This window comes from Mobula hypostoma, chromosome 4 (genome assembly GCF_963921235.1).
Source record: "Mobula hypostoma chromosome 4, sMobHyp1.1, whole genome shotgun sequence".
Taxonomy (NCBI): Eukaryota; Metazoa; Chordata; class Chondrichthyes; order Myliobatiformes; family Myliobatidae; genus Mobula; species Mobula hypostoma.
Window position 1 is genome coordinate 19,964,338 of NC_086100.1, and position 25,739 is coordinate 19,990,076.

General features: G+C 42.4%; 1 protein-coding gene across 3 annotated transcripts in view; it reads left to right on the top strand.

Moving 5' to 3' along the window:
• The window catches only part of hltf (helicase-like transcription factor), an 81,673-nt gene that overhangs the window by 36,038 nt on the left and 19,896 nt on the right, over positions 1-25,739 (top strand). For all 3 annotated transcript variants that reach the window (XM_063045384.1, XM_063045382.1, XM_063045383.1), the window contains exons 9-17: positions 5,500-5,587; positions 6,412-6,505; positions 9,459-9,538; positions 9,790-9,846; positions 12,256-12,360; positions 17,493-17,614; positions 17,709-17,852; positions 21,802-21,940; positions 23,812-23,947. In XM_063045384.1, the coding sequence (XP_062901454.1) occupies positions 5,500-5,587; positions 6,412-6,505; positions 9,459-9,538; positions 9,790-9,846; positions 12,256-12,360; positions 17,493-17,614; positions 17,709-17,852; positions 21,802-21,940; positions 23,812-23,947 (965 nt within the window). The remainder of the gene's footprint in view (positions 1-5,499; positions 5,588-6,411; positions 6,506-9,458; positions 9,539-9,789; positions 9,847-12,255; positions 12,361-17,492; positions 17,615-17,708; positions 17,853-21,801; positions 21,941-23,811; positions 23,948-25,739) is intronic.

The following is a 25,739-nucleotide window of genomic DNA, read 5'->3' on the forward strand; positions in this document are numbered from 1 at the left end:
TGCTTAGCCTCATGCATGAATGGGCCAACCCATTTGCAGAGAAGCGGGACCTCATTAGCATCTCTACGGCAAAGGCAGCCCCCAAGGACATTGCCTCTGACCTGATGAAGGCATATGAGATTCGTGAGCAATGCTATGCAACCTTCAAGGGTGAGAGACTAGAGGAAAACCCACCAGCAAAGAAATTCCATGACCCAAAGAAAACCAACTAGCTGAAAACATACAGTGATATGCGTAAGAAGGGAGAAGTGAAATCAAATGAGAGGGCGATCATCTTGAAAGCAGACAGGTCTTTGTTTGGACGCGTCATAGTGATGGCACAAGGGTGCAGTCTACGTATGGAGGATATCCTTTCTCATCCCCTTGGACCATTGCCCTGGGCCCTGTCCACACCCGAAGGATCGCTAAGAAAGACAAATAAAGCTACTTTAGCCACAACCTTGCAGAAAAATGTAGCAGTAGAAGAGCAACTCCCAGGAAACTGTGCTACAGTGGTTGATGGAATAAAGTTGGTCCAAAGAGTGAAAGGTGATCAAGTTACTTTCAGAGATGTTGCCACAATAATTCTGGGTATGGCTCTGAGGGAAGGCAGTCAGAGTAGCAGAATAGATGTTGTGTTCGACACATACAAGGAGAACTCTATCGAGAATAGTGAAAGATCTCTATGGGGTGAAGAGACTGGTCATGAGTTGCAAGGTATCACAGGCACACAGATGGTGAGGCAGTGGAGGAGCTTCCTGACCAAAGTCTGTAACAAAAATAATCTCATTAGCTTCATAGTCCATGAGTGGAGGAAGGCGGAGTACAGAACAAAGCTACAGGAGAAGATTCTGTATTTAACTGTGAATGAAAAACGTTACAGAATCACATCTCAAGACAGTGAGGAGGTGTCAGCTCTTCAGTGTCAACGAGAAGAAGCAGATGGCCGCCTACTTCTCCATGCTGCCCATACCACTAGAGAGGGATACCAATCTGTAGTGATCTGCTCAGAAGACACAGATGTCTTTATCATGTCTTCAGCATTTTGTGACAAGATTGAGGCCCCATTGTTCCAGAAGTGTGGCACTAGAACCTGTACAAGGCTTGTAGACATCAGGAAGGTTGCTGCCACTGTTGGCATAGAGGTTTGTAGGACTCTCATCGGGATGCGTGCATATACAGGATGTGACACTGTAAGCGCTTTTGCAGGCAAAGGGAAGACAAGTGCCCTAAAACTTCTGACCAGCAACAGGGAAACTCAGGACACATTCTTGAGTTGGGTCAGGAATGGGACCTCTCCCCAGAACTGATGGACAAACTGGGGGCATTTACATGTCTCCTGTACGCCCCAAAAGCATCAACCACCAAGGTCAATGAGCTCAGGTATCACCTTTTCTGTGCCAAAAAAGGTGAAATCGAAAGTCATCAATTCCCACCATGCAAGGATTGCTTAACAATTCGTGCACAGTGAGCCAACTACCAGGCTGGTATATGTTTGGAGAAGGACCCACAAGTGCCAAGCCCTGTCAGCAGAGGATGGAAGATGGAGAGTGGAGAGGAAGGTGAACAGTTGGTGGTGCACTGTATGGAAGGCCAGCCAGCACCCGATGCCGTCCTGGATCTACTGGCCTGTAACTGTCCAAAAAATGTTCACTCCCAAGATGTATGTGTGTTGCAAATAGCCTCAGGTGTACTGACATGTGTAGACTGGCAGACTGAGAACCAGGCATCCACCTCAGAGAGTGTGGAAAGTTCAGATGAAGATGTGGAAGACTTGGAAAATTATTACAATTATTAATAGGCTATGAAAGTATGGAAAGCAGTCTTTGATTAAATATATTCATCTTACAATCAAATAGGGCCTAGGTTATGGCCGTGTGGAACCCCACATTTGAATTATACTGTAATTCTATATGCTATGGCAAAAGCTTAAGATTGTTTTGATTTGACACAACAATATGGAAAATATCATGACATTGATAAAACTACAGAAATCTCTCCAAATGAGGTTTTTTACCTTTTGCGGGGTGGGATAACATTTTCTGTTGTACTGATGTTAATATGGAATATATACAAAAAGTGATTACTTACTTGAAGTAATAAAGCAACCACTGGTGCAATGCTATCACATATTTTCTAACTCTAGAGATGTATACCTTGTAAAAAATCACTATGAGCATTATTCCCCTCAGATGATACCGACCAACCCTACTGGCTCACGGACTAGCAGTGCGGTTTCCGTGCCATGCAGTGATGCAGCTTATTAGGATGTTTTCTACTGCACATCTATGGAATGATGTGAGTATGGGTGTACGTAGTCCAGCTCTCTTCAGTCTCCACAGAAAGTGGAGGCATTAGTAAGCTTTCTTGATTGTGTAGAATGTGTCAGGGACCATGAGAAGTCGTTAGTTGGCCAGAATTGATTGGAAAAGCACACTGGGAGGGATTACAGCAGAGCAGCAATGGCTGGAATTTCTGGAAGCAGTTTGGAAGGTAAGATGACACAACCGTGGCTGATGAGAGAAGTCAAAGTCAACATAAAGCCAAAGAAAGGTCATATAATAGAGCAAATATTAGTGGGTTGTTAGAGGACTGGGAGACTTTTAAAAACCAACACAAGACAACTAAAAAAAATCATTGAGGTAAAGATGGAATACTAAAGATGTAAGCTAGTCAATAATATTAAAGAGGATACCAAAAGTTTCTTCAGATACATAGTATAAAAGAGAGGCAAGAATGGATATTGGAATGCTGGAAAACAATGCTGGAGAGGTAGTAATGGGGGGGGGGGCAAGGGAATTGCAGATGAGCTGAATGATTATTGGTCTTCACTGTGGAAGACACTAGCGGTATGGTGGAAGTTCCAGGTATCAGGGTTATGAAGTGTGTGAAGTTACCATTTTTAGAGAGAAGGTTCTTGAGAAACTGAAAGGTCTGAAGGTAGATAAGTCACCTGGACCAAATGGTGTACACCCCAGGGTTCTGAAAAAGGTGGCTGCAGGGATTGTGGAGTCATTAGTAAAGATCTTTCAGGAATCACTAGATTCTGAAATGGTTCCATAAGACTGGAAAATTGCTAATGTCACTCCAGTCTTCAAGAAAGGAGGGAGGCAGAAGAAAGGAAAGTATAGACCAATTAGTTTGACTTCAGTGGTTGGGAAGATGTTGGAGTGGATTGTTAAGGATGAGGTCTTAGGGTATTTGGAGGCATGTGATAAAATAGGCTGTAGTTAGCATGGTTTCCTCAAGAGAATTCTTTGAAGCGATAACAGGCAGTTTAAATAAAGGAGAAGCAGTTGATGTTGTGTAGTTGGATTTTCAGAAGGCCTTTGACAAGGTGCCACGTATGAGGCTGCTTAACTAGCTATGAGCCCAAGGTATTACAGAAAAGATTCTGGCATGAATAAAGCACTGGCTGATTGGCAGGCGGCAAAGTCCCTTGGAAATAGAGGGAGCCTTTTCTGGTTGGCCGCCAGTGACTAGTGGTGTTCCACAGGAGTCTGTTGGGACTGATTATGTGTCAGTGATTTGGATGATGGAATTGATAACTTTATTGCAAACTTTGCAGACACTATGAAGAAAGGTGGAGGATCTAGTTTTGAGGAAGAAGAGAGGCTACAGAAGGACAGACAGTTTAGGAAAATGGGCACAGAAATGGCAGGTGGAATACAGTGTTAGAAAGTGTATGGTCATGCACTTTGGTTGAAGAAATGAAAGGGTAGACTTGTAAATGGAGAGAAAATACAAAACATTGAGGCGCACACGGACTTGGGAGTCCTTGTGCAGACTTCACTAAAGGTTAATTTGCAAGTTTAGTCTGTGGTGAGGACGGCAAATGTGATGTTCGCTTTCATTTCAAGAGGACTAGAATATAAAGCAAGGATGTAATGGGTTGAGGTTGTTTAAAACACTGGTGAGGCCTCACTTGGAGTATTGTGAGCAGTTTTGGGCCCCTTGTCTTTGAAAGGATATGCTGAAATTGCATAGTGTTCAAAGGAGGTTCACGAAAATGATTCCAAGATTGAATGGCTTGTCATATGAGGGTTTGATGGCTTTGGGCCTGTATTCACTAAAATTCAGAAGAATGAGGGGTGACCTAATTGAAACCTATCGTATGGTGAAAGGCCTTGATAGAGTGGATGTGGAGAGGATGTTTCCTGTGGTGCGAGAGTCTTAAGACCAGAGGACACTGCTTCAGAATAGAGGGGTATCCTTTTAGAACGGAGATTTGGAGGAATTGCTTTAACCAGAGAGTGGTGAATCTGTGGAATTCTTTGCCACAGGCAGCTGTGGAGACCAAGTCTTTATGTACATTTAAGGCAGAAGTTGATAGATTCTTGGTTGGTCAGGGCATGAAGGTGTACAGGGAGAAAGTAGGAGACTGGGGCTGAGAGGAAAATTGGATCAGCCATGATGAAATGGCGGAGCAGACTTGATGGGCCAAATGGCCTAATTCTGCTCCTCTATCTTATGGTCTTGTGTGCACTCCCAGGGGTTTGAAACTGCTTACAGTTTCTACTGCTGTGCTGCTGAAGTAAAGAGTGAATGAGTGATACGAGAGTTCGTGAAGTTGATGACAGTTTTTTTTTGTCTTGTTGATACTGAGGAAGAGGTTATTTGTCTGGCTCCAGGCCTCCAGCTCTTCCACCTCCTCTCTGTAGACTGTCTCATCATCGTTGGTGATGAGCCCCGCCAGTGTCGTGTCATCGGCGAACTTGACAATGTGAATCCTCCGGTGTTTGGCCGTGCAGGCTTGTGTGAGCAGAGTGGACAGCAGTGGGTTTGGTGCACAGCCCTGGGGAGCACCAGTGTTGAGGATGATGAGGAGGAATTGTTCATCCTGACTTTGAGGTCTGTTAGTTAGGAAGTCCAACACCCAGTTGCACAGTGACCTGTTTAGAACGAGGAGTAGAAGTTTGTTCACCAAGGTCTGTGAGAAGATAGTACTGAATGCCAAACAGAAATCTGGAAACAGCATTCTGACATAAATGATACATGATATCAGTTTTATTTGCTAAATTGTCTATCTCTGTGGTGTGTAAGGGATATTTTCATCCTGAGTCTCAGATCATTTTGCAGATCAGATTGGATTGGTCACACAGAGATCTGAAGTCAAAAATGTATTATGCATGCAGATTAAGCTGTGCATTATCTTAAAGCTTCGCGGAAGCAAGTATTTATAAAGGAGCTGTTTGGGGACTGAATTATCCACAGAATGTGAGTTCAAATCCCACCCTGCAGGTGGGAAATTTAAGTTCGACTAAATATATCTGGAATTTCAAATCAAAGCTATCCAAGGCATCGTAATTAAAAAAAAGAAAAAAATAAACTGCAGATGCTGGGAATCTGAAATGAAGCATAAAATGGAGGCAGCACTTAACACATCTGGCAGCATTTACTGAGAGAGAGTTTTAGGATGATCATAATGGTACTGCTAACCTGATAATTCCAGATTCACTAGTGTCCCTCAGATAAACATTGAAAATAATAAACTTTGGCTTCCCATCCTCTCAAATGCAGGAATCGTCCAGCCACAGAGAAGTAATGGAGAAATCCTGTTCACAAAGGCCCCACAAGGCACCATCCAGCGCTTCTGAAGTACAGGCTGGTAAATGCAGTAAATGAAGATTGATTTTAGAAAACAGCAGGCTACTGTTGTGTAATTAGCATGCCTGATTTTAATTCTAAGAATGAACACATCTTGTTATTGCCTGTAAGAATATTTAACATAGAAAATTGCAGCATTGCTATTTAATATATTTGTTTTGAAAGTAGTATTATACTAATCTTAAACATGAGTATTCTCCTGGATGCTGTTTTGTGCTGATAGATACAACTTCATTTCCTCTGGCAACTCCTTGCCTTCGCAAATGGGCATTCTTCCATTCTTAGCTTGGCCGGGAAGGTGGCGTTGCAGGCAAAATGTGGTAGTTTGCTACTGAGCGCAGGCTGAAACAATCTGCTAGAGAAACCCATCTGGTCAAGCAGTATCTGTGGGAGGAAAGGAATTGTCAGCATTTTGTGCCAAGACCCAGTATCAGGTCTGAGAGAGGAGAGTGGGAATGGCCGGTATTGAGAGGAAAGGGGGAGTGGTGAGAAAGGATTTTGTGAGGCAATCTAGATAAGAGGGTCGATTTGGGGGGGGGGGGGGGAGGCCCAAAGAGAGTGTCCAAGAGAAGGGGAGTGTTGGAGATGTGACAAAGGATCATCAATGGAGGGCGAAGACTCCTTTCTAAAGAAATACAGGCGACGAAAGAGCTCCACCTCATTCTGTTAAGTTGCTTCTATTTAGTTGGAAGAAATGTTGTGAAAGCTTGCTTTTATTGAGCCAGAATATGTCTGTCTATGAAATGACTTGATTGCATCTCTGCTGCCGTGGGCATCCTCAAAGAACCAAGGATTGCTAAGCAGCAATTCACTTTTGCCTTATAGGTGCTGACAAAGGGGAAAAGGTCTCCACAATCGATACTACAGGAAGTGTTTCTTCTTCAGGATTTGACTCATTTACTTCATCACAACCTAAAAGGTAATGAGCTGTAATGTGAACGTGTATTTTTTTTCTTCTTGCTATGAGCCATTCCTGTCCATTAAAGTTGTTAATCTGCATAATTTAAAGTCATTCATCTGGACTGCCCTGAATACATGCACGGATGCATAGGCACACGGACACGTGTATGTGCAGATGCACACTGTAGGAGCAGTGCATCCGTCCCCTATCTGCGTTCTGCATTTAATATGGTAACTAGTCACATGAGTTGGGGGTGTGGTAAAAGCAAAGGGAATAAGTTACATCTTCATGCTTTTTAAGTTGCAGGGGGTCAACGGAGGTTGTATCTTTTGTTGAATGCTCAATCGCACTTAGCTTGCGTTTGGGTACGCTTAAGTTTCATCTTTTCTGTTTGCTCATTGCTAATAAAGGACAAAATATATATCCTTGACTTTTGGAGCGATCACTATTGGAATAAGGGCACATTATGCAAGTATAACAAATCCGTAAGGTTGCCAGCTGTGGCAATTGTTTTCATTTCCATTTGGTTTGGCCACTGTACACACAAAAAGGTAAAACTAGCTAATCCCCGCAGAGGTGCTTGATGTCATGCAGTTCTACAGAAGCTCTCAGTCACTAGGAGAATTTTGTCTTCAGTGTGTATGAAAAATAAAGTTTGAAGATGTGTTGCTGATAATTTTCCATGTTTTGGAAGCAACTATCCAGAATCCTGAAATTCAAATGAGGCAAGCTATGTTTTAATAAATACAAATGTAAATAAACCTTGGGCACTCTAAACTTGTTAAGTTTTCTGACTTCAACCTCCAATCTTGCGTTTCTAGAATACTCTGCATCAAATGGTGCTTCATAAACAGGACCTACTGATCTAGGATTCACTAACAGCACTTAGCTCTGAGCCTTGATCTCCCATGTAATTTCAGAGACTTGAGTGTAAGATCTAGGCAAGTACCTGCAGAGGATCCCTCCAACCTTCACTGTTTTCGGTGGTAGAGAATTCCATAGGCTTTACCAAGCTTTGGAAGAAGAAATTTCTCTTCATCTCAGTCTTACGTGGAGTACTCCATATCTTTAGGCTGTGGTCCTGTCCTGGATTCTCACACTGCTGGGAACACCTTCATTTAATCCATCAGTTCTGTTACATGAGATGTTAACTAGAGCATTTAATCTGTTCAGTGCTTATCCAGATGAGATGTTAACATAGAATGGTATAGCGCAGTCCGGGCCCCTTCACCCAAAATATTATTGCAACCTGTATAAACCTACTCCACGATCAATCTTAACCCCCTCCTCCGCAGCCCATAATCCTCAATTTTTCTTACATCCATGTGCCTATCTATGAGTCTATTAAATGTCCCTATTGTATCAGCCTATGCCACCGTCAGTAACAGCGCAATCCACGTACCCACCATTCTCGTGTGTGTGTAATTAAAAAAAAAACATAACTCTGACATCTCCCCTAATCTTTCCTCACTAACTTTAAACAAATCACCTCTGGAATTGGACATTGCTGCCCAGGGAAAAAGGTGCTGGCTATGCATTTTTCATAGAAGGTCTCATCCTCTCAGTCATATGTAATTCCAAGAGACTCTGTCATGAAGAGATAAAGATTCAGTATGGAAAGGCCCTTCAGCCCACTGAGACAATATTGCCCACCTAGCATCCATTACGTTAATGCTACTTGAAACGTTTTTAAAATTCTTCCTACATTCTCATTAGCTCCCTGCAGATTCTACTCTTCAACTGCACACTGGAGGCAATTTTATCATCGTCATTATGTGCTGTGTTGTATGACATAGGCAGTCATGGTCTATCCATGACCATGTTTGCCCTTTGAAAATGTTTCTACGGAAGTGGTTTGCCATTGCAGCCTTCTTTACGAAATGGGTGACCCCAGTCATTATAATATGCTTTAGAGATTGCCTGTCTGGCATCAGTGATCGCATAACTAGGAGTTGTGATGTGCACCAGTTGCTCATACAACCTTCTATTACCTGCTCCCATGGCTTCAGGTAACTGACTGGCGGTCTAAGCAGATTCTACAGGCTAGCAGAGGGAAGGAGTGCCTTACACCTCCTTTGGTAGAGACGTATCTCCACCCCCCCCCATCCCCAGGAGGCAATTTACAGTGGACAATAAACCTACCAACTCACTCATCTTTGGGATACATGGGAGGAAACCCATGTAATCTTGGTAAGACTGAGCAAACTCCACACAGTAAGCCTCCAAAGGCAGGATGGAACCCAGGTCGCTGGATCTTTGAGGCATCTGCTCTGCTAGTTGTGTGCTGTGCCAAGGAATATTTCCAGCATCCTGATCAGCGTTTCTCCCTCAGCCAAATAGTCAATTCATTCATGTTTTCATTGTCATTTGTGAAGTTTTATTGTATGCAAACATTGTCTTGCTTAGGACACATGGTGTCTACACATTGACATTACCTATGAAACTCTCAGGTGCTTTGGGATATACTAAGATCAGAAGGGGCTATATAAGTGCACATCTTAATTTTGATTTTGGGTGGCGGGGTGGAAATATGTCTCTACCAAAGGAAGTGTAAGGCGCTCCTGCCCTCTGCTAGCCTGCAGGTAGTACCTGCTTAACCCTCACCCCAAACCCCCCCACCCCTCTCAAATAAGGATAAGGATCATGCGAAGCCATGGGAGCAGGTTGTACAAGCAACTGGTGTATAATCACGAGTCCTGGCTATGCGACCACCAACACAAGGCAGACAATCTCTGAAGAATATTGATAATGGCTGGGGTCACCTGTCTTGAAAAGACGCTGCCCAGAAGGCAGCAATGGGCAAACCGCTTCTGTAGAATTTGCCAGGCACAGTCGTGGTCATAGACAATGATCGCCCACGTCAAACAACGTGATACGGCACATAATGATGACGATGAATTTTGACTTGAAGCTTTTGAATTTTTTTTTCTACTTTTATATTTTAAAATCTGTCTTTCATCTTTCTATATAGGAGAAAAAAGGAGAAAATTAAGTACACTTGCGGCAGCAACTCTGAGAAGGATGAAGAATACCCGACTACATCAAAAAAAGGCAAGTGCATGTTTCATTAAAAGACCTCATCAATAACCTCAATCCCTGTCATTCAACAAACACCCAAAGCATAAATCTGCTCATTTTTTTTGGCCTTCTGTTTGTAAATGAGCTGCTTTCTGCTTCCTGTGTTCTACACACACAGATACTATATTGTCTTTAATGTTGGGAAGGTGGATGCTGTGATGCTGAAGTTGCTGTTTAAATGCAGGGACATCTTAAAAGCTGATATGATTCTTGTTCCTTTGCAGTGAAAGTTGTGACAGTTAAGGAAACAGAATGGAAATCTACAAGCAGTGAGAGGAAAGGTAGGCCATTACAAGAAGTCCAGTGAAAGGAGGATGCTTGTCTCTTGTTTATTTGTTGGCAAAGTCCAAAATGTGCCAACAAATCTCCAGTCAGAGTTGATCTATCTATGTGGTTCAGCAGTAAGCCGGCAGTAGCTGCTCCCTCACAGCACCAGTGCTGACCTCCACTGTTTTCTGTGTGGAATTTTTATGTTCTTTTTGTTTCTATTTGGAGTTTTCAGGTTCTCCTTGTTTTCCATGTGGAGTTTTCACGTTCTCCCCGTTTCTGCGTGGGCTGCTGCAGGTCATACAGCATGGAAACAAGCCAACTGGCCCACCTAATCCACTCCACTTCTTTGTATTAATCCCGTAACTTGGACTATAACCTTATATTCATAAGTATTGTCCTAGTCATAGAAAAGTACAGCACAGAAACAGTCCCTTTGGCCCATCTAGCCAATGCTGGACCATCTAAACTATCTACTCCCATTGACCTGCACGAGGACCACAGCCCTACCATCCACCTACCTCCCATGAGCTCACATGCACCACTTGCAGTGGCAGCTCGTTTCACACAGCCCTCCGAGTGAAGAAGTTTCCCCTCACATTCCCCTTAAACTTTTTACCTTTCACCCTTAGCCCATAACCTCTGGTTGTAGTCCCACCCAACCTCAATGGAAAATGCCTGTTTGTATTTACTCTACCTGTACCCTTCATAATTTTGTATACCTCTATTAAATCTCCCCTCAATCTTCTGTGTTCCAAGGAATACAGTTCTAACCTCTTCAATTTTTCCTTGTAACTCAGATGCTTCTGGCGGCATCCTTGTAAATTTTCTTTGTATTCTTTCCCTTGGGTAGGTGACCAAAACTGCACATAATACTCCAAATTAGGCCTCACCAAAGTCTTATACAACTTCAGCATAACATCCTATCTCATGTACTCAATAAACACACACAAAATGCTGGAGGAACTCAGCAGGCCAGGCACCATCTATGGAAAAGAGTACAGTCATGTTTCGGGCCGCGATCCTTCAGCAGGACTCCTGTATATAATACTTTGATTTATGAAGGCCAATGTGCCAATAACTTTCTTTACGAGCCTATCAATCTATGATGCCACTTTCAATGAATTATGGATTTGTATTCCCAGATCCCTTTGTTCTACCACAGTCCTCAGGGCTCTACCGTTCTGAACACTTTGTAAATACCGTCAGCAACTCTGCTTCCACCACTCTGTCCAGCGGAGACCTCTGGGTACTTGCTGCTCTCTGGGTGAAGAAGACAACCAAGTGCTCTAGTTTCCTCCCACATCCCAAAGACATGCCGGTTAGCAGGGTAATTGGCTGCTGTTAATTGTCCCTGGTGTGTAGGATCTGGGGAGTGCTGATGAGAATGTGGGGAGAATAGACATTGAGGGAATGGTATTATTTGGCAACCAAGCATAAATTTAATGGACTGATTGGCTTCCTGTGTCACAAAATGATATGGAATTATAGAGGGAGGTTCTCAATGGTTAATAGCGAGCGGTTAGCATAACACAGCGTTGACTCTAAGATTGGGGTTTGGTTCCAGCCACTATCTGTAAGAAGGTTGTATATTCTCCCCATGAACATATGGGTTTCCTCTGTGTGCTTCAATTTTCTCCCTCGTTCGACAGGCCAGTGGTTAGGGTGAATGAGTTATGGGCATGCTATGTTAGTGCTGGAGGCCTGGCGACAGTAGCGGGCTGCCCAGCACAATCGTCATTGATTTGATGCAGATGACGCATTTCACTGTATGTTTTGATGTACATGTGACAAATAAAGCTGATCTCTTGAACTATTCCAAGCCACTGTGAGGCAGTGGCAGTCTCTATTGTTAACCCATGCTGTCTTGGTGTTGGGCTACTGCCAGCAGCTGTTGCATGCTGCACAATGCCTATTATAGATAGAATAGGAACCAGACTGTGGTGGAAGCATATGACATGGGAGCAGAATTGGTCCATTCGGCCCTTTGAGTCTGTTCCGCTGTTCCACAATGTCTGAGGCATTATCCCTCTCAACCCCATTCTTTTGCCTTCTCCCCGTAACCTTTGATGCCCTTACTAATCAAGAACCACCTCATTTCTGTTCTAAAAGGACGTCTTTGCATTCTGAAGCTATGCCCTCTGGTCCTAGACACCTCCACTATAGAAAATATCCTACATAAATAACACACATCCAGTTCATTGATTCTTTTTAAAATGTTCCAATTCTATTAATACTACATACAGATTAGATTTGATTGTCGTTACTTTGCTTTCTCTGCAATGTGTGATCATATTTCCTTGTAGATACAATCTTTTTACAAGAGGACTAATTATGAAGTAGGAGGAAATAATTTATGTCGACCTCTTGAAGTGGCTGTCCCATTGTACATTGAAAATTTGATGAAATCTCTTTCATGACAGGAGTTACTGAAGACGAATCAGGCTTCAAGTGTGGCTTCATGGAGGATATTGATTTTGCTGCAGCACTTGGCGGCTCAAGTTCCATTTCAAAGAAGATGAAAAAAGGTAACACTTCACTTGTGTGGGCAAAGTTACCTTAATTGACTCTTCCTATCTTATAGCTCCATGTTCTGACCGTGTTTGTAATGTGCTGTTCTTACGCAGGGGCTTTGAAATTAGGAGCAGGCCATTCGGCCCAGAACTGAACACTCTCCTTGTTTGCTCCACACCTTGTCCAAACGTGTGGAATACTTGCTGAACTTTGGTTTGTGAAGTGCAGTGTGTTCACAATCCTTCATTCTCCCCTTTGCCTCGAAGTGTTGAATCTTCATCTCACCATTGGCCAAATGACAGTCCTTCATGTGTATTCCAGAAGAACTGGTGCTGCCGGTTAATGCAGCTCCTAGACCTGAACAGTGATGTAGTTTGTGATGCTGTTCTGTCATTTATCTGGAGATTGGAACCATTATGACACAATGAGTAGCCCTATGCTTTCTTTTTGCCTTCTTCGTTCCTGTCTTATTGTGTTCCCTACATCCTCCCCTGTTCAAATCAAAACCCTTGGCACTGACTTTCCGCTGTTAGTTCCTTCTTTCCCATTTGCTCCTGACTGATGGAGTTCTTTATATTTTTCTTGTCCCATAATACACAACTTTGCCTTCCCTTGTTCCCTGACAACTTCACATTCACCCCCGTGTGCTCATGCCTATGTCTCCTAAAGAGCTATTCAGTCTGTCTCACAGCCCTGCTTTTTCAAAATTCAAATTAAGCACATATTCTATATACTTTATACAACCTTGAGATTTGTCTCCTTACAGGCAGTCACAAAACAAAGAAACCCAATAGAACCCATTTAAAAAAAACTGTAAAACACCCAATGTGCAAAAAAAATCATGCAAGCAATAAAAGTAAGCAAATAATATTCAGAACTGAAGTTCATGAAAGTGAGTTCACAGCCAAGAAGTCGGTCACAATTGATCCAGGAGCTGGTTAGTTGCAGGCCACAGCCTCTGTTCAGCGGAGAGATGAGCAAACCTCACGAGTAGTGAGCTGAACACTCTCGACTCTCCTCGCCTCAGTTCTGCCACTGAGTTGCCTCCAAGCCCGCTCCAGCAGCAAACATTAGTTCGTTCCCTGTTCTTAGGTCTGAGCCCCACTGGTACACATCTTGCATCTTCAGGATTTCGGTTCACACTGCAAAAATGCCAGGTCGCACACGCAGTTCAAAAGCCCAACTCCGAGAGGGAAGTTGCTGGCTATTGAATGCAGTGATCGTTTTCGAGATAAAGAATGAAAATAATGTAGTTAATAGTTGTGTTTGCTGCCAGCAAGTCATTACTGTGTTTCACCAGCACCTACTTAAACCGGAAGCAGAACTTTTTCCCCATTAGCCAGTAATATTTTTTTTCAGGTATCTACCTGGTTTTATTTTCTCAAGTTCATATTGCCACCCTTGATGCCATACCATCCAGCCGATAACTTCCACACCCTGATCTTTGTCTAGCTCTCCAGTTCTGTTCAATTCTGCTTCAAGTATTTCCACCTCTTAACCTTTGTTGCTTCATTTAATGTTCTTTTATCGTTGGAGTAAAAGTCTAGTTTCAACATGCCTGAGGAAATTAATGTGCATTAATTTTATTGCCTTTAGGTGGTGCTAGTGAAACATGAGCAAATGCTGTAACTTAATATTTCACGAGGGATGTTTCATATGGAGGAACAGATCGCAAACGCTGTACCACCAGGACTAAATATCTTGTTCTTATAATGACAGAGAAACAGGCCATTTGGCCCATTGTATCCATGCTAGCTTCCAGTGGAGCAATCTCATAGTCTTGTACCTCCTGTCTTTACCCCTGCATATTATTCTCTCTCTCACACACTCTTGTCAACACCCTTTTGATTCTGTTTGATACTTACCTAAACGGCCTCCAAGAGGACCACAGATTTGTCGTAGGGTTTGGTGGCTTGCATGCCTTGATGACCCAGAGAGCTATGTTGGCTGGAGTCAGGGCTTTATGCTTTGGCTTTTGGTAGGGTCATCCATGCCAATCTGGTCAAAAGGTAGAGGCCAGACTGAGTGGTCTACTGCTTCTCCAGGTTTGGGGGTTCAGCTCCAGGGATGGAGCTAACAACTCTGTTACAGAAACAGCAATGAAGAATCTTTCTATGTCTGTGTGTGACTGTATGGACCTTCATTACTGCCTTAAACACCAGCGGTGTAAAGGTCAGTAAGTAAGTTGCTTAAACAGAGGGGGTAATTTATTGTAAGCAGTTAACCTTTGAGTACTGGAGTGTCCTGGAGCTCCCAGGAGAAACCTACATGGTCACAGGGAGAACATACAAACTCCACACAGACACTGCCTGAGGTTGGATTTGAACCTGGGCCTCTGGAGTTGCAAAGGATTGTCTGCTGTACCCTAGGAGACTGAGCAGGTTGCAGGTTCAAGCTAAATATTTAAAATAAGCGATGAGGGAGCAGATATCAAAGATTTGCTATTTTTGTCATGTCTACATAAGCACATACTGTGAAATGCATTGTTTGCGTCCATAAGCAACACAGTCTGAGACGTGCTGGGGGCAGCCTGCAAGTATCGCCATGTTTCTGATGTCAACATAACATGCCCACAACTTACTGTCCCTAACTTGTACGCCTTTTCGTTGCTGCCATCAGAAAGAAGGTACAAAAGCCTCAGAATTCACACCACCAGGTTCAGGAACGGTTATTACCCCTCAACCATCAGGCTCGTGAACCGAAGGGGATAAATTCACTTAGCTTCATTTGCCCCATCATTGAAATGTTCCCAGAACCAAAGGACTCGCTTTCTAGGATTCTTCAACTCATGTTCTCAATATTTATTGCTTATTTATTTATTATTATTGCTACTTTCTTTTTGTATTTGCCCAGTTTGTTGTCTTTTGCACACTGGTTGAATGCCCAAATTGGTGCAGTGTTTCATTAATTCTGTTATGGTTATTATTAGAAACGTAGAAAACCTACAGCACAGTACAGGCCCTTTGGCCCACAAAGTTGTGCCGAACATGTCCCTACCTTAGAACTACCTAGGCTTTACCCATAGCCCTCTATTTTTCTAAGCTCCATGTAGCCATCCAGGAGTCTCTTAAAAGATGTTATCATTTCCGCCTCCACCACCGCCGCCGGCAGCCCATTCCACTCACTCACCACTCTGCGTTTTTAAAAAAAAAACAACTTACCCCTGACATCTCCTCTGTACCTACTTCCAAGCATCTTAAAACTGTGCCCTCTCGTGTTAGCCATTTCAGCCCTGGGAAAAAGCCTCTGAATATCCACACGATCAATGCCTCTCATTACCTTGTACACCTCTATCAGGTCACCTCTCATCCTCCGTCGCTCCAAGGAGAAAAGGCCGAGTTCACTCAACCTCTCCTCAGAAGGCATGTTCCCCAATCTAGGCAACATCCTTGTAAATCTCCTCTGCACCCTTTCTATGGTTTCCACGTCCTTCCTGTAGTGAGGCAACCAGAACTGAGCACAGTACTCCAAGTGGGGTCTGACCAGGGTCCTCTATAGCTGCAACATTACCTCTTGGCTCTTAAACTCAATCCCACAATTGATGAAGGCCAATGCTCCGTATGCCTTCTTAACCACAGAGTCAACCTGCATAGTAGTTTTGAGTGTCCTATGGACTCGGACCCCAAGATCCCTCTGATCCTCCACACTGCCAAGAGTCTTGCCATTAATACTATATTCTGCCATTGTATTTGACCTACATAAATTGTATGGATTTATTGTGTATGCCTGCAAGAAAATGAATCTCAGGGTTATATATTGTGACATTTATGTTCTTTGACAATATATTCAATAGGTTTCAATCAATGAGTGTGTTTAGTGTCAGAGAAATGTATACAATATACATTGTGAAATCCTTTTTCTTCACAAACACTCTGAACTTTGGACTGTGGAAGGAAACTGGAGGAAACCCATGTGCTTATGGGGTGAATGTGTAAACTCCTTACAGGCAGCAGTGGGAATTGAACCCTAATCTTACAGCTACTGCTGTAAAGTGTTAAGCTAACCGCTGTGCTACCGTGGCACCCCAGGAGAGTAAGTGTTTATTGGTCGGGAAAAGGAAATTAAATTAACATCAGGTTTATGATATCTGCTGCCGCCTTGAACAATTTTTACCAACTCTAATTGGATTAGTGCCTTCAATGCATTAATAGGAGTGTCACACACACAAAATATTGGAGGAACTCAGCAGGTCAGGCAGCATCTATGGAGGGGAATAAACAGTTTATGTTTTGGGTTGAAAGGAAGGGGGAAGAAGCCAGAAAAGGAGAGTGGGAAAGGAGTACAGGCCGGCTGGTGGTAAGTGAAACCAGGTGAGGGGTAAGATGGGTGGTTGGGAGAGGGGACATGAAGTGAGAAGCTGGGAAGTGATAGGTAAAGGGCTGAAGAAAAAAGAATTTGACAGGAGAGGAGAGTGGACTATGGAAGAAAGGGAGGCAGGAGTTTCCACCAGAGGGAAGTGATGGGCATGTGAGAAGAAGAGAAGGGTAAGAGGGGAGCCAGAATGGGGAATGGAAAGAGAAAGAAGGGGAAGGGGAGGAGAAATTACACGAAGTTGGAAAAATCAATGTTCATGCCATCAGATTGCAGATTATCCAGACGGAATATGAAGCGTTGCTTCTCCAACCCAAAGATGGCTTCATTGTGACTGTAGAGGAGGTCGTGGACGGACATGTCAGAATGGGAAGTGGAATTAAAGTAGATGGCCTCTGCAAAATCCCATTTGCACTTAACAGGAATGTAATGAACTGTACCCAACACCATTTGACAACAGCAGGTCAAAGCTTGGATAAAAGGTTAAGATTTAGCCATTGTTACAAAGAAGAGGAGACGGAGCTGGAATTCCAGAGTTTGGGTTCTTAGCAGCTGAAGGTGCAGTTGTCCATTGTAAGTGATCTTGCAGGTGGCATTAAACATAGAACAGTATAGGCTGTTCAACCTATCTAAAAATCAATCTAGCACTTGTTTCTCACATAGCCCTCCATTTTTTTTTCATTCATGTGAATCTGTAGCAAACCCGTATTCATTTTATAGGACCGTATTTGACTTTAAAACTTTTTATGCACAGTGCCTGAGCTGAGTTAGTGCAATGGAAATTTGCGCAAGAATGAGGTGTGTGGAATCATTGTTGCAATTTGTTTTCCTTCAGGTTGTGCCAGCGTCCAGACCAACATTAAGTCAGCATTTGGCACCAAGGCTAAATCAGCATTTGGCACCACGGCTAAATCAACTCTGATCGTGTGTCCACTCTCTGTGCTTGGTAACTGGATTGTGAGTACTTGTGGGTCTTTTTCGACAATGTTGCCTTCTATTATTCTAAAGTGCATGGTTGAACTGATAGGAATAACTTGAATCTTTCTTTCAGGATCAGTTTGACCGACATATGCGTCCTGATGTGAAACTGAACTTGTACCTTTATTACGGTTCTGAGCGAAATAAGGTTGCAGCGTTCCTCGCAGAACAAGATGTGGTACTGACAACCTACAACACGCTAACAGTTGATTATGGGGTATGTGTTGACTAGCTGAGTTCCAGTTTGAGAATGCACAAGTTTTGCACCTGTGAAAGCTGAATGAAATACTTGAAACACATGTTGAACTGAACTAATCCTTCCCAACGCACGAACCTGCAGAGCTTTAGGAGTAGGATAAAGGACAGAGACCAGCTGGGTTACTTTTATAGACAGTCAGGATGGACTGAATGGGTTCCTTATGTGTGATTCCTTTTTTATGATTCAGTAAAAGCTGGCTGGAATCTGGAATGACCTCTCATTGAATTCATAGTCTTGTCCTCGGATGTAATAACTTGTTTGCACTTACACCCAGTGACCACTTTATTAGGTAACACTGAGTGCATGTTCATGGCCATTTGCTGCTGTACCCCATTTCGAGGTTCGATGTGTAGTGTGTTCAGAGATGCTCTTCTTCACACCACTATTGTAATGCGTGGTTATTTGAGATACTGTTGCCTTCCTGTCAGTTTGAAGCAGTCTGCCCATTTTTGCTATGACCTCTTTCATTAAAAAGGTATTTTCGCACACAGAACTACTAGATAGATAGATAGATATACTTTATTGATCCCGAGGGAAATTGGGTTTCATTACAGCTGCACCAACCAAGAATAGAGCATAGATATAGCAATACAAAAACCACAAACAGGCAAACAACAAAATGCAAACTATACCAGATGGAAAATAAGTCCAGGACCAGTCTATTGGCTCAGGGTGTCTGACTCTCCATGGAAGGAGCTGCAAGTTCGATGGCCACAGGCAGGAATGACCTCCCGTGCCACCCAGTGTTGTATCTCAGTGGAATGTGGCTGAAGTCCAACAGTAAAAAGTTCAATATCCAGTCTACAAACACGTTCCTCGATCATAATATGACCCGGATTGCACCATCCGTCGTTAACCAGAACAGTAAACACCCAACTCCTTTACGCTTACTGCTCTCACTACTGACTGGATGTGTTTTGTTTTTTGCATAATTCTGTGTGAGCCCTATGGATTATTATGCATGACAATCCTAGGAGATCAGCAGTTTTTGAAATACACAAGCTACCCCGACTGGCACCAACAATCATTCCACAGTCAGAGTAACTTAGATCACATTTCTTCCCCGTTCTGTTGTTTGGTCTGAACAACAACTGAATCTCTTGACCATGTCTGCATGCTTGTATGCATTGAGTTGAAGCCACATGAGGATATTTGCATTAATGAGCAGCTGTACCTAATGAAGTGGCCACTGAGTATATGTAGCACCTTTTATCCTGGGAATTTACCCCAGTGCATTTCCTAGAGGTACAAGGTAATGAAAGAAAGCAAAACTTATGACTTTGAAAACAGTGGCCTTTTATGAGGTTTATAGAGAGATATAGAATTCTAGACTCAAAGGTGTGTCTCACCACAGTGGAGTGAAAGATAGTGGTGTAGCAGAGGTTTCAGAGTGAGAAACTGTACGACTGGATAAGGTTACAGAGTTGAGATGAATAAGTGGTGTTTACAGAAGAAATCAAACATTTACAAATAGAGGAATCAAAATCAGGTTCATTGTCACTGACATATGTCGTGAAACTTGTTGCTCTGTGGCAGGAGTACAATGCAGGCATGACCAATTATTATAAGTACAATAAAAAAAAAGTAATGCAAAGAAGAATAGGAGTTGGGAGGCAACACCACATTAAAGTACAGTTAATCCAGTATCACTGAGATTTTAGTGGTGCTGGACAAGCAGAATTTTTTGGAAAATTAGATGTTACTTATTTTTGTACTCTCAACTCTTCCTTGATTTTCTTTTCTTTTACTCATTTTGCACAAAATTGTAATAAATTTTCCAAGGGGACCAAGAGCTGGTGGAAATGGAGGGAGTGTGGGGAATGGGGCCACGGAGGATTTAATAGAAGTGTAGGAAATGGAACCCAAAGAGTTAAAAACGAATGGGAGATACATAATCAAATGAGCCATATGGGGATTGCCAGACAACAGATTATCTGAGTTTTACAATGTAGTTACACTAAAAGGTTGCTGTTACCTGGCATGTTCTAGTATCTGGTATTTCAGGGAGCATTAGTCCAGTGGAGGGGAGGCATCAGGGGAGCACTAGGGCCAGTTCTTAATTTAAGAGCACCAGTCAAGACTGGCATGTGCCAGATAACAGTGCATATTCTGAAATTGCAAGATGAGACAAAGGTATCTGTGTACCCAATGAAAATAGGAGATGGGACTGGAAAAGTCGAGCATAGATGATGTTTAAGGAAGGGGCGGATACTATGAATGAATTTCAGTAACATTGGAGGTGGAGATAGAGGTAGGCAGCTCCGTTGCTGGAGAAGATGAGTGCTTATTATCGACGCAAGAGATTCTTGGGAGAGCGAGAGAGAGAGACACCCCTCCCCCACTCACCCAGAGGAATTCAGCGATTCCGGCAACATTGGTGGAGGGAAATAAGCAGTTGATGCTTTGGGCTGAGATCCTTCATCAGGACATCAGTCTGATGAAGATTTTTTTTCCCTCCACAGATGCTGCCTGACATGCTGAGTTCCTACAGCATTTTGTGAGTGTAACTTAAGAGGTTATTATCTAGTCTCGGAAATGGAGAGGGCAATTCTGTTCAGCTTTGTTCATCTTGATCCAGTTGTAATGCTAAACGCAGACCAGGGTTCACACGTCAACTGTTGCACCTGTTGTCACTTCACAGGCTTATAATAGCAAATGGAACTTCACTGATATAATAGCAGGAAGCTCCAGGATATTATTACCTGATCTTGTAAAAGGAATAGGAAATGAGCTCTTGTAAACTGCTCAGGCATGTTTTGATAAATCCCATTTGGGTTAAGATGATGAGCAGGGATAAATGCAATTTTTCTGCAGAATTAATAATGTAGGAGTGCTGTAATAGAAGTAGCTTCCCATTGTACTCTGCCTCAGTCACAGGGGTGAAAATTAAGAGGGTTGGGATGAAAATTTTCTTCTGTCAGCATAGTTTTAAATCTTTACACAAAATCGTTAGTTTTTGTTCAGATTATTATGTAGTGCATCTGTATAATGTGTAATTGGGCACATCATACAAATGGCTCTAAGTCAGGGTTCCCAACCTTTTTTATGCCGTGGATCCCTACTGTTAACCTAGGGTTCATAGACAGCAGGTTGGGAACTGTGAGAGAAGAAGAAATATTTTTTATGTGAATGAAATAGCAAAATCTGATGCATGCCAAAACTGAGTGTTAATTTAAGATGTGGAGTTTATGTTTGTCATGGACTGTGCTGCTGCTGCTGAGAGCTAATTTTCATAGCATTTATACTTGGGATAAGAATACCCTTGACAATAAACTTGACTTCAGCTGTATCTCTGTGGGTAACTTTCTTCAGTGAGAGAGGTGCCATTGCTTTGTCATTCACACTAAAATCTAGGCCATTACATGAGATTATGTTATGCTAATAGCCCCAGGATACAGATTTAAACTAATTAAAAGTGAGGTTTAAAGAGATACTTCAAAGATTGAATAATAGGCTTCAGAAGTTGAAACCAGAGACTGAGGTGTTTTAAAATGATGTTACATTCTTCAGTAAGAGGTTCAGAATGCTAAGAAAACTTGGCTTTAATAGTTCAAAGTAAATTTATTGTCAAAGTACGTATATGTCACCATGTGCAACCCTGAGTTTCTTTTGCAATGTACTTTGCTGCTGCTACAAAAAGCTGGTTTTCATGGTATTTATGCCCGGGGTAATATGCAGAATATTTCTGTGTATTTCATATTGATAGTAAAAAGATTTCTGAGACAATTAGCTTGTGTCCTAAAGTTGGAGTTCTTAGTTTATTTTGAACATTGTGAATTAATTACTATATTGTATGGCTGTGCTGAAGCTATTTAATAGATAAATGGTGCTCCATCCAAGAACAGTAAACAAGCAGTGGTGATTTTTTTTCTTCTTTGTAGTAATTACTGTTAATTTACTCTGACAGAGTGGAAGTGCCAGCCCACTGCACAAGGTGAACTGGCTCCGTGTGGTACTGGATGAGGGCCATACCATCCGAAACCCAAATGCCCAGCAGACTAAAGCAGCACTCACTCTAAAGGCTGAGAGAAGATGGGTGTTAACAGGTAGAGTCGGGGGACATGTACCATGGAAAGGACTTCTGAGTGGACTTGGAGCTGTAATGGTGATCTTGCTATCACGTGCTCTCCACTATTAAGCAGAAACTTCTGTGGCCCCTCTGTGCAGTTAATTATGTAGATAATAAAGTAGAAGCCCAAGGTGCCCTGGTGTTCAAGGTTGCACACTTGCATCATGCCAAGTACATGCCATAAAATTGCAGTGCAAAAATCACTGTACTTTTTTGATGCACATCAAATTTATTAGTAAAGGTTCTCACTCATCCTTTCTGATTGTAACTTAGTGTTTAATGGTGCAACAAGTCTTGACAATAGACGGGCATCCTTTCTGGCACTGAAAATTAACATTTGGATTTTAAAATATTAAATTAAATATTCTAACATGCTGTTCCTGGTAAATATTCTGCTTGACTCATCTCTATTGGTTATTCTGACGTATTAAGGTTGTGATGCTTGACCTAGTTCCTAAAGATCTCATATTCTATACAGAGACCACTGCAGCTTTTGGATCATTGGCTGATTTAAAAATAGGTGAAAGGCCCATTCTTAAATGTCTCTGAGAAGGTTATGTTCATTTGCCTAGAAACGAACTCAACATTTCTGCAATGGGGGTAATGAGAACTCCAAGTACAGGAGATCTGCTTGGTGCACTGCCATCTATAGACAAGGTGGATAACAATCAAGACAAAGAATACTTTAATTGCCTCTTCCCTCAACCTTTCTCACTAACTTTCTTATCTGGTAGTAAATGTTACGGCTGGTAAAAGTTACGTGCATCAAATTTACTTTGCCAATTCTGTCATATCGTAGATTCCCATGAAAAACTGATTGAATAACCTGCCATCTGAATATAACATACAGAGTGATTATGACTGAGGAGGCGGCCACTCATCTCATCAAGTCCGTGCAACCCTTGTAAAGTTGGGCCCAGATGTTAGGAGATTTCAGTTTTATTTGATTTCAGAATATCAACTCATTGCCTGATGATGAAACCACATTGTGAACCTCTCAACACACCTCTCCTCTGAAATGTTAAATTTGATCATGTATTTGAAGCCTGTTGGAGAGCTCAGCTTCAACATAGTACTGAGCCTGAGCATTCTGCCAGATCTTGAGGACGTATTCAAGAAGGCAGTACCCATTGTGAAGGACCTCATCGTCCAGGATATGCCCTCTTCTCATTGCTACCATCAGATGGGAGGCACAAATGCCTAAAGACATGCATTCGATATTTTAGGAACAACTTCTTCCCCTCTGCTATCTATCATATTTCTGAACAGTCCATGAACACAACCTCACTACTTTGCTCGCTTCTTGCACTAAATTTAAAAAATATGTATTTTTTATGTTAATTTGGAGTAAGTGTTTATGTATTGCATTGTACTGCTGCCACAAAACAACAAATTTTGTCAGTGATAATAAACCTCATTCTGATTCTAATTCAGTGCCCGAATATTTGGCAGAATTTTTTGGAAGCCCTGGCCGCTCCACTTCCTTTATCTATTCCCTGATTCCGTTAGTGGTATGGCATTAATTCTGTGCAGAGTCTTCCAGCTAGTCAGGGTTCCTGTACAATAAACCGAGATCTGCATAACATGCCCTGTCTGGGGTGGTGGTACATTTGGAGCATTTAAGAAACTCTTAAGTGGGCACATGGATGAAATAAAAATGGAGGGCTACGTAGGAGGGAAGGGTCAGATTGATCTTAGAATGGGTTAAAAGGTCAGCACAATAGTGTGGGCCGAAGGGTCTATATTGTACTATAGTGTTTTCTGTTCTATTATTTTCAAAGCAGCTTTTAATACAGAATACCGTTTGTGAGATGTGCAGTTGTTAATGCAGTATTATTCTTACTGCAGGTACTCCAATACAAAATTCCTTGAAAGATCTGTGGTCAATTCTTTCCTTCCTGAAGCTGAAACCATTTACAGACAGACAGTGGTGGCATCGGACAATACAACGCCCTGTAACCATGGGGGATGAACATGGCCTCAAGTAGGTGTTTTTGAAATTAAATTTGGTGGAGATCGAGGGATAAAAATCTTGGGTGGGTAAAGACTATGTATAGTGAAGGAGAAATTGCGTATGCTTTCTGAGCAAGGGGCTGGCCTAAAGGTTAGCCAGAGGATGAGACCATAATGATCAGGAGAGGGAGCAGTGTGAAAGAACAGGGATCCAATATTGTTTGTAAGGAACACAAGGCTGAGTACTTGAGTGCAGTAACCTGGAATTGGGGAGGGTGGATAAGGGCTGGGAATTACTCAAGTTGGAAGGGAACAGTTTCACTTGGGGGGTGTGTGTGTTTTTACCCATTACTTTTCGTAATCTAACTGTGCATCCATCCTGAATCTTCAGATGGAGCAGTTGTAGCTTTATAAATTTCTTGATGCATTGAGATCTGGGAACAGATAACTTCTGGATGATCCACTTCCGTGGACAATGCCCATTCTTCCACACAGGGAGAATTCTAAATTAGTTCTCATAATAACAAAATATCAAAAAAAGAGAATTTGGGAGATACTTAATTTTAGAGTTTGAAATTTTCTTCCACCTGGAGAATGCGAGGCAAGTAAGGAGCAAAAGGAACAGAAGTAGATGACCGGTCCCTTGAGCATGCTCCACCACTCCATGACTCATCAAAGCTTTGCGTTAACACTCCTCTCCTGTTTTCTCTCCCCACATCCCTCACCTTTATTGCACCTGCACAGAGATGGAGTACTGGAAAGAGTCAAAACCCTCCGAAAGGAGCAATTTCTTCTTATCTCTGTTTGAAATGGGAAACTTTCCATCAGGATCAACTCTTCAATCCCCCATTAGGCCTTGTATAGCATAGTGGTTCGCACAACACTTTAAAATACTGGGGACCTAGGTCAAATTCCTGCTGCTGCCTGTAAGGAATTTGTATGTTCTCTCCTTGACCGCGTGGGTTTCCTCCAGGTGCTCCTGTTTCCTCCCACAGTGCAAAGTTGTACTGGTTAGTAGGTTAATTTGTCTTTGTAAATTGTCCCATGATTAGGCTAAGGTTAAATCAGGAGTTGCTGGGGCGACGCAGCTCGAGGCTACTGCACCCTGTATCTCAATAAATTACACGCTCTCGGAGCGGTGCTGCCAGGATAATCAAGGACACGACCCACCCAGCCAACTGACTTTTTGTCCCTCTTCCCTCCGGGAGAAGGTTCAGGAGCTTGAAGACTCGTACGGCCAGATTTGGGAACAGCTTCTTTCCAACTGTGATAAGACTGCTGAACGGATCCTGACCCGGATCTGGGCCGTACCCTCCAAATATCCGGACCTACCTCTCAGTTTTTTGCGCTACCTTACTTCCCATTTTTCTATTTTCTATTTATGATTTATAATTTTTAAAAAATATTTACTAATTTAGCTATTTTTAATAGCTTTAATATTTAATATTTGTAATCCAAGGAGTGTGAAGCGCAGAATCAAATATCGCTGTGATGATTGTACGTTCTAGTACCAATTGTTTGGCGACAATAAAGTATAAATGTATTTCAGTAAGACCACCTCTCCTATACTCTTGTGAACATAGATATAAATTGCTCAGCCTTTCTTCATGTGTCAGCCTCGTGATATGATACAGAAAAGAAAAAGCTGTTCAACCCAATTGGTCCATGCCGACCAAGATGCATATCTTTTCCCACATTTGGCCCATATCATCTAAATTTTAGCTACCTATGCACATGATCATAGGTATTTTAGATGTTCTTGCTACACCTGTCTCTATTGCTTCCTCTGGCTGCTTGTTCCATATATACACCACTGTCTGTGA